The 10,053-nt window shown below is 37.2% G+C and overlaps 1 protein-coding gene across 1 annotated transcript; it reads right to left on the bottom strand.

Moving 5' to 3' along the window:
- Positions 1–965: 965 nt before the first annotated feature.
- On the bottom strand, positions 966–9,851 carry nmt1a (N-myristoyltransferase 1a). The gene is made up of 12 exons (XM_044099903.1): positions 9,684–9,851; positions 7,512–7,611; positions 7,156–7,300; positions 6,930–7,048; positions 5,140–5,231; positions 4,927–5,043; positions 4,653–4,823; positions 3,900–4,008; positions 3,650–3,820; positions 3,402–3,566; positions 3,180–3,317; positions 966–1,662 (listed from the first exon to the last, which is right to left on the bottom strand). Exons 1-12 carry the CDS (start codon positions 9,785–9,787, stop codon positions 1,642–1,644), a joined length of 1,452 nt encoding a protein of 483 aa, XP_043955838.1. The 5' UTR covers positions 9,788–9,851; the 3' UTR covers positions 966–1,641.
- Positions 9,852–10,053: the final 202 nt, after the last annotated feature.

Here is a 10,053-nt window from a genome sequence, read left to right on the forward strand (position 1 = left end):
TTGAAAAACTTGAAAATATCCTTTTAATCAAACAATCGGTGATTTGGATAGGTGATTGTAATCTGAACACAGTTACTAGTGTAAAGAAAAACTACATCTGTGTGTAATGAATTGTATACTTTCAAATAAACAATATTGTTTAATACTGACTGCTAAAGATTGAATGACTTAGCTTAAAACTCCTGTTTGATAAGATTTGCAATAAGATGGCAACTTCTTGAAGGTACTTCCTGCTCCAAATTAAAAAACAACCTTACTTGCATCTTCACATTATATTCCTGCATTATAATCACAGGAAGATTATTTTTTTGGACATGCTTTGCGAAATAAAATCCAAGTTTTACATAAGAAACACTTTATTAGAGTCAATGTCACCCACCCTGTACCTCTCCAATGTGCGACTCCATCATTTACTATAAAACCTCACCCAATTTACAAGCAGCCCAGCAGTCAATATGAAGGATAGCTTGAAATATGCCATGCTGTATAATAATATCAGTCTTATCTTTTAATTGAGATGAACTGACAATTATCAATCCAGAACTTTAAAACTTGATGACAACTCCATGTTTGTTTACATTTCAATAATTTAAGTCTTTATTGAAGTAAAACATTTAAACTCATTCTTGGACTTTCCCACATTCAAAGCTAATAAAGATTTCTGATCTTGCCCTGAAACTTTTCAAATATTTGGAAAACATTATTTCGCGGTGAACATCTTTTCAACTGGGGGGACATTTATATTAAAATTTGTCATAAATTTCATCCCTGCTAACAAGTGTGCAGCACAAAGCCCCCCCATCAAAATGCTATTTGCCTCATTTCAGCAGTCCAGCCTGACCAATGTGGATTGATTTGTGTCCAACTAAGCATATTCAGGATCAGTCGGTGATTCTTTTGTTAGTACAGTAAGCTGAAGAAGGATGGCCACAAAAAGTTGATATAAATGAGTGGAGCTTCAGAAATTAAACACCAACTCTGGGTTTAATTCAAGCAGTGCCGAGCAGCCTTCCCAGCTGCTGAAACAGATTTAAACAAAGAAAAAAAAAAATAATAATAATAAAAAAGGGTCAAGCATGACAAGAAGGATCGAACCAGAAGCCCTTATCTTAAGTCCATTTTTGGTTTGTTTTTTGTTTTTTTTCAACCTCCTCGTTAAAATCTGTCACCCATATTGTTTTGTTTTTATTATTTCTAAAACTCCATTTTATTTTAGCTGCAAAAAGCACTTCCAATATTTGAGGATAAAATCAAACAGTAGGTTCTACTCTGCATGTGTTAGGGCATTGACTGCAGTTATGTCTGACTTATGTACACGTACACAAAGATAGGAGTGGCCAGTAACCTGTGCATTCGGTTGTGTTTTGGTACATTTTAAGACAGCTTTCAGAGGAAATACAGTTGTTTGCAATGATAAACTACAAATGGCTTATCGTCCATGTGGTTGAAGGAGGGGGAAAACCTGAGGGCTCTCCCAGCCTCTGTACACCTGGCAGCAGTAGTGCAGGTCGAAGTTCAGAAGGTCAGAAAGTAAAAATGAGGGGGAGGGAGTGGGTTTTCTTTTCCAAAAGCATGAAGCCATCAGTCCATGGTGCAGTTTTCAGGCCCGTTGGTGACACGTGCTTGTGGCGTAAAGGGATGTCACTGCAGAACCAATCCAACCTGGAAACCAATCAGAGCAGCAGTTTAGTAAAATACACAAAGGAGATTTTAAATTCAGTTTTAAATCGCAAATTACTCTACATGACAACATCTTTAATTGTGCGAGATGAAAACCTTCTGGAGAATGACCCAAAACAAAAAGATACTCAATTATATTCTTCGGCACTTCATTATAGTACATAAAAAAAATATTAGCTAGCGAGATCCAGAATTGATGGGTATCAGGTTACAAAACTCTCAAAACAGTGAAACGTGTTTTTATGTTTCAAACTTATATTTGGAGGAACTGAAGACAGTGGAGAACTTAATTTTAAAATTAAACTTTTTTTTTTTTTGTTACATTTTACTGACATTTTGTTTTTCAAACAAGTACTAACAGTTTGGTCAGGAGGTTTATCGAAGCCTTAAGGACAGACACACCTGTCCAATAAAACCAATGCCAGTGTACAGCTGCATCTCAAATAATAGCATCAAAAAGTCAATTTATTAAAGTCAATTTATTATAGTTTTCTGGTTTTTTTCAAAAACCAGAAAAAGTAAATATTACTAACAAAAGGAGAAAAGTAAGGCATTTATTTCAGTTAAACTAATGAAAAAACAATATTGAGTTAATCAGAAAATGTAAATTTCTTTTATGGCTGTAACGATTCCTCGAATGATTCAAGTACCTCGATTATTAAAATTCCTTGAGGAAAATTTATCTGCCTCGAAGCTTCATTAATTATGTAGCACACTCTGTTCCGCCCGGATCATTATTTGTGGAGGGCAGCGCTCTTACTTCGCCCTATGAGTTGCTAGCAGCATGGTGTTGAATTGTGCAGCGTTTTGTCAGGGTTTGGGGGAGAAATAAGGATTGTTGAACTTTGTGGAGCGATGGTTGGACTACGATAGCTATTCTGGCATCGTCACAGTTTTGAGCGAACGGAGACAAAGAGGCAGAGAGAGAGAGAGATCCGATTCCTTGGATAATAGTAAAAATATTCTATAGAGTACTCAATTGCTAAAATATTCTTTTTCAACAGCCCTAATATCTTTTGCATAAGACAAATTAAAAAACAGGATATATAATGCAGAAATGTTGTTTTAGGGTCTAAATAAGCATGAAAAAAATGAATGGGAGGTAAAGTCATTGTAGCGATCCAACATAACCATATTCAGGACACTGATTCCATCATAGTCATTTTCTAATCAGAGAAATGATTCAAAACAAAAAGGTATTATTTTGAGTCAATATCTCAATTAGGATAATTTACATATTATCTTAATGGGTAAATGTTCATCACAACAATGAATGTGGCAAAGTAATCTTTTGTGTTTATCAGTAAAATTAAAACTCCTCATAATTTGTTCCAAGAGAACAGTGAGATTGTCTTTGCTGATGAAAATTTAGACATTTCTGACACTATATCCACGCAGTCACCAAAAGGTGGAAATGCTGTCGTATTAAGACACAAACTAATACTTTTAGAATAATTCAGGTAACTTTAAAAAAAATAAAAAATCCAGGAAAAATTGACCTTTTCTGCTCCCATGCTGGGACACTTCCAATTGTACAGATAATACTGTAGATTTCCATCCCCAATGCCAAACTTCAGCTTCTCCAAGAAAGTCTTGTTTTCCATTAGATCCAGTGCATTAAAGACGTCAAAGCCTTTCTGTATGGGCACAAAGCAGAAGGAGTTTAATGTGTGAAGAAAGGATCCCTTATGTATGTTTTTATAAAAATGTGTGAGACGAACCGATTTGGCCAGAATGAGAGCGTCTGACATCAGGTCCAGCAGGGGTGTGGTGGTGTGCACGTTGTAGAAGGAGTACGCTGCTTTAAGACTGCGATGAACAGGGTGATTCATTATGGTGGAAGGCAGTGTGTAGAAACTCAGGAAATCTGTCACTTTGCCTTCATTCTGTTGGATAATAACATCTTCATTATTATAATAAAAATGTGCAAACCTTTGCCGAGACATTAACCAACAAAAATATTCATCACCTCCACCACATATGTGTCAATAATGTTCTCCTGTGGGAGCAACCAGTGCTCCACCTCTTCCTCATTCATGGCAGGAACCAGATTGAACTGGTTAAGGTACTTGCGGAGGAGGCGGCTCACCACTGGTACATCCTTCTTGGTCATCGGTCGCAGACCAGAAGTCTTTGGGGACTGAACAGTGAAAAAAATATGATGAAAGAAAATCTTAGCTGATGATTCGCATCAAAATCTGTTTCTATTTGCCACTGACCTCAGGCAAACGGTACAACTTCATGGTGCGCTGCATAGTCATGTTCCTGCTGAGGTGGGAGAACTTCACTTCGATTAGTTTTCGTGGGTTCAAAGAGCGATGCCAGTACCTGTCCAGAAGAAGAGTATGTTAAAGCTGCAGTATGCAACTTTAATAAAAAATGTTCTTACTTATTTGTTGTAACTGTCACAATGTAAAGACAGTATGGTATGAAACAGAATCTGTGGAAAAATAAAAAAAGAGCTCCTCTGCCTTCTCCTAGTGCTAACTAAAAATAACCAATCAGAGCCAGGAGGAGGGTCTTAGTGCTGTCAATCAACTCATGTGCATGCCTCCCTTCTTTGCTCTCTATTACAATAGAGCTTCTCCCATGTCAAGAATGCTAAAGTCAATTAGCAAGTCCACCAATGACAGCAGAAAAGCAGTTTTCTTGCAACAGTAAATTCTTTCTCCACCATTAGCACATTTAGCACATTTCATGAGGTTGATCGATATCACTTAGACCCTCCTCCTGGTTCTGATTGGTTTTGGTCTGGAGCTGTGCATTTCTTTGAAATGCAAGGTGGAGGAGGTTCATCTTTTCACAGATTGTCTTCTATTATGCTGTCACAGCATGGTGATAGTTTTAACAAATATGTTAAAAGCATTTTAATAAAAGTTACACACTGAAGCTTTAAAGTCGATGACATTCAAGGTTTTACAATAAGTAAAAGACAAACAAAAAAAACAGATATGGCCTTCTGCCACGCAGACCTGCAGGTTCCCACAGGCTTGGGCAGTACCACCCCGGCAGTGTACACTGCCTGGAAGATACCCTGAAGGTTGACCCGTCTGGTGATTTCCCGGATCAGAACTGGAGCAACCCGTTTGGCTCGCAGCTTCTTGTGGACGCACAAGAAATTGATCTCTACCATTTTCTTTTCTCTAAGAGCAAGAGAAGAACAAATGATGAGATGTGGAAGTTGGCTGGAGATTAATGACACACTAAAAAAATAAAAATGAAAAAGAATCCAATGGATTAACTTACATGTCATAGATGCGGATGTTGGCTGGAATGGCACTGATGAAACCGACCAGCTTCTGATTGGAGTTCACTCGGACTCCGCAGTGCCACTGAGGCAGCCAACCTGGAGGTCGTAGAGCCCTGAACAAGAAATGGGTTACTTGTTTTGATGCCAAAGTATCTATAAATGGAAATTAAATGTAACTTTAAAATGACAAACTGAATTTATGAACCTACCAGAGCAAGAACTCAGGGGAGTAGTCAAATCTAAACATGTTGTCGTCATCCTCCACATAATTTTCATTGAGGAGAGTGTAGAGCTCCTTCAGCTGGAAGACAAAAGAAACATTTTAATCACATTAATAAGATCTAAACTACAGCAACCTTTAGTAAAAATAATTTTTTTTGTAAGATAATTTCTCCATCTTCCATTGCCAGTGTAAATCTGACACTAATTCTATCTGTTCATGTTCATAAAGAGAATTTAAACCCCCATGGTACGTTCTAATTTCGGTCTCGGTGAAATAGGACGACCACTATCATTTAATAATACAATCCAGATCCTTTAAGACATTATTTATAAGAATCTGCAACAAAGTTCTCTTTACTTTTGTTTTAATTACTAATAACCCAACATGGAGAAGTAGAATTCAGCTCTTATGCTCCACAAATCCAAAGAAACTTACAGAAAAATACAGAGACAGCCTAAAATACAAAGTTCCTTTATATGTAGACCTGTTGGAGTTGTCTTTGATTAATAGTAACTAGAATATTGATTAATATATTTGATGGGTATTTGCTGGATGATTTTGACGACAGCATTAGACAAAATGTGATGTTTATTGATCGTTTCATAATTGATGACTGTATGATGTTTTTATGATGTAAAGCACTTTGAACTGCCTTGTCACTGAATTGTGCTGTACAAATAAACGTGACTTAAATAAGAAACAATTTATGAATGAAAAGAGGAATAGCAGAAAATAATGATTTAAATACCCTATCTTGCAACAAGTACTGATATCAAACAAAACTGCAGCCAAAAACTTCAACACATTTTATTAGGATTGGATTTCTAAATAAAAAGCAGTGCAGCCAATTCCCTTCAGAGCTCCCTTAACTTCTAAAATCCTGAAATCTATAATTTAATTCCACTTTGATTACACCTGAAATAAGCACCAATCAGAAATAAATAAATAATCAGTGCAACCAACTGCCTCCAGAAGGGATTTAATTTGCAAATTGAATCCATCTGTGTGTTTAATTTCAGTATAAATGCAGCTGCTCTGTAAGTCCCTCTGAGGTTTGTTAGAGAAAATTAGCAAACTAAAACCTTCATAAAGATTAAGAAACAACATTAAAGCAATCCATCATCTGAAAATGAAAAACAGTAACGCAAAGCAAAAAAGACATGGCTATTCATTAGAAAAAAGAAGCAAAGAGATGCATGGTGACTGGAGGAACTTGAGAGATTCAAAGCTCAAGTGGAAAAATACAACGATCTGCTGGTCAGACAGGAGCAAAATTAAAGTTTTAGGTCTACATGCAAAACACCAAATATGGCAGAAAACTGAAAAAACAAAATGTCCTTTTAAACATGTCATGTCCACACAATGCCAATTAGTAATCAAGGTGGCCTGTGTCAATATTTTGCACTTTTTCCATCAACTTCACAGGCATGCACTGCTTTGCATTGATCAATCTTCCAAAAAAAAATTATAAAATAAAATAAAAATTACACCAAGATATTTAAAGTTGTGGTTGTAGCATGGCTAAATTTTAAACAGTTCATAGTGTATGAACAGTTTGGTGAGCAAATAATCTTAGAGATCAGATTGCAAATATGATGTAGCTTCGTCTTCTTTTAAACAAAATACAGTGCAACTTAAAATAATCTGGTAAGCCTGATCTGAAAGTAAACTACATGGACATGCTGCAGAAGGTTACAATAAGTTAAAAACTTTGCAAAGTGTAATAAAGAGAAATAAAGACTTCTTTATTTGAAGTGTAATATTACTCGGTCTTACCACAGCGGGGTTCCCCAGGTCGAGCGTGTCCCAGGTGAAGCCCTGAGGGAGGCTGTACGGCTCTTCTCTAATGTGGTCTTTATCAGGTTCGATTGAGCCGTGTGATGTTACGGTCTCCCCTGAAGGAAAAGAATGTGACATGAAGCAGAAAAATACAATAAAGCACATAAGTAGAATGGATCTTTGTTTTTACGAAAGAAATAAAAAGCCATAACAATCGTCATACCAAGCTTGGGCACAGGTTGTGTGTCCCAGAACTGGTAACTCCTCCGAGTCGCCTCCTCCATGGTTTTAGCTGGGCCTTGGCCAACAGAAAACAGTTCAATGGCCTTTTGGATCTCCTGTAGCTTATCAGCTGGCAGTGAATTCACCTGTTCAGGAAGTTAAACAGCTCATTTGGAATAAAAGTGAAAAAAATAAAAAAATAAAATCTATTACGAATAAAAGGTCAACATTATTAATTACTTTAGCCTGATTGTTTGCCATTCTGGTGTGATGCTCCACACTTAGAAGACCTCTGTAGGTTGTAATTTGTTCCTGTACCTCAGATAATTTTTCAAAGCCAAAAAAATTATTTCATGCCTTAGCAAGAGGATCCTGAGCTGCTTCGGTGGTACCGGTTTTCTTCTTCTTTTTCTGCCTCTTTTTCTTCTTTTTGGCACCAGTATCATCCCCACGTTCTCTGAAAAAGAGAGAAAACCTGATCTTAATAAAAAAATGTAAGTGATTAAATGCATGTCGGAAATAATTTTGCTTTGTGTAAAGTTCAAAGTTCACTAATTACTCTTGTTTGTAATTTTTGTTTTAAATGTGGAAAGGTAAAATGGACTTAAATGTTTATTATTTAACAAAATGCTTTTATAGTCACTAGTTCTAATATTATTAATACTACATCCACATTATATGCATTTTATCTCCATTTGTGATAATCTTTTCTATAGTATGGGTCAGAGGTCTTCAACCTCGACAATCTAGCCAAAAAACCACAACCTTTTGAAAAAAAAAAAGCATTTTATATATTCAGTTGAGTATCAATTTGGGAGATTTGCTAGATTTTTAAAGAACAATCATTTGTCTATTTTTAGTATTTAAAATAAATGTAAAATTTTCAATAAGAGTATGGGTAGTTGTTTTTCCTGTGGGATGTAAAATGACGTAAAATTTGGAAAAAAAAAAAAAAAGTTTGATGATATACAAAAATACATCTAAAAGCCCATTACTGTTTCTTTTAGTGTCATTCTTCATGGAAATTTAATACAATATTGCAGGAGGAAAAACAGAAAAACAGTTAAAAACCTGCACCTGATATTATATCTATATTTAAAACATGAGCTGGTTCTTTTAATTTTTTTAGCCAAAGTTATTAAGAGCCATTGTGGATGGTCCAACATATTACAGCTCTAAAGCAGGCGAGAAAACAGCCTCACTTTATTATTTAAACTGACACAAAGACACAACAGGATGGAGTAATATTGAGTTCAAACTTGATAAACCACACACCTACTTGCATCCATCCTGACAATGTACTTACAGGGGATTATCTCATTAGTGTCCAAGAGAGGACAGAGGCCAGGCTCTGGGCCTGCATTTCAACCCCCTGCACCCCCACCAGTGCAGATGGCGAATCACATGACCTCTGGTTGAGAAATACATGGTATAAAAGCGTGTCTACATACCCATGTACTGGAGGTCAGTGAGTGACTGGGACAATGGACAACAAAACATTCAATAGTTTGTTCTCCATGGTTCCATTTCAGTCGAGTAGAAGCATCGAACAACCAGACCTATTCTTTGTTTGCATGGAGAGGTACCTCATGTACTTACTTCTGGAATTAACAGGGTCATCAACAACCTAACGACCACACTCAAGTGATAGCATGTTTTTATCTTTGTGGATCTAAAAGTGTTTTTAGAATAAGTTCATTTTATTTTTATTTTACACTTTGCAACGCATGACCTTAAAGAACCATGACATAGGAAGGGTCACAAGATAACTCTCTCTCTTAAGTTGTTCTTAAAAGTAGAAAAGGACCCTGTACTGCGGCTCGCAACTTGGTAAACGCTCAGGGGGAAAGGCCAAGCCAAGTAGGATTTCCATTAAAGCCTATTTTGCGTATGAGCTTTTCTGACTTCAGCCGATTCTAGACTGTGCAGATTTCTGTCAAAACAGCATGAAACGAAAGTCCGCCACACTGCCGGATACAAAGACAGAACAGAAAGCGCATTATTATCATCATCAATATGCATCTGCTTGTTTCACTTTTAATTCTGAATCGGACAAAAGGGGTTTGACAGCTTTGTTAGCATGGACAGCTAACTCGCATCTGTCAACTGGGCATAATCAGTAACTACCTGCAAAAAGCGACATGCTAACACCTTGAAACATAACAAACTTTAAAAAAATGTTGTTTATTTAATCTTCGCAGGGGACACTGGAATATGTGGTTAATTGCGAGGTCATTTTCCAACCCAATTTTGATCATCTTAACCCCCTAAAACAACGCCTTGCAGTACGTATTCGACGCTAAATCCCTCCTACTTTGCAACAAGAAATCCAACCTCACCCAATCACGTTACAGAATAAAAGCGCAGACACCGGTTGTAGCCAATAAGAAGAACGCAAGGAGGCTGGACTTCAACGAACGGCAGTTGCCTTGGCTTCTTGCTAAAGCTTCAGTTAGCATTCGCTTCGGTGTAAAAGTAAGCCAGTATAACTCGTAAATCGCCGTTGCATGAATAAAGCTGCCTTGTTACCCGTCCTCCAAGTGGTGCTCTTCATTTTCACAGTCGCTACAGTGCCCGTGGTCCTCTACATCTTCTTTCTCCGGGATCGCTGCTGTCTCATTCTCATCCGCCATCTTCGACCAGGAAGTAGGGGTCCACGGCGTGCGCTGGTCGCCTTTAAACAAGCCTTCACGCTATTGGCTCTGCCATGAGGTCGCCTTTAATGTCGTCCTTTGTGCTCATGTCAAAATGTTCGCCGTAAACAACAGTACCTGTATACGTTTATTGATTTTTTTCCTTCAACATAAATTTCACCAATATAAATGATAACGGCAGCCACGACGCCTGGGATTTTGCAGCCCACACAGTTTCAAATCATTTTAAGAAGGGACGTTCCCTA

The sequence above is a fragment of the Gambusia affinis genome, linkage group LG19 (genome assembly GCF_019740435.1).
Source record: "Gambusia affinis linkage group LG19, SWU_Gaff_1.0, whole genome shotgun sequence".
Lineage (NCBI taxonomy): Eukaryota > Metazoa > Chordata > Actinopteri > Cyprinodontiformes > Poeciliidae > Gambusia > Gambusia affinis.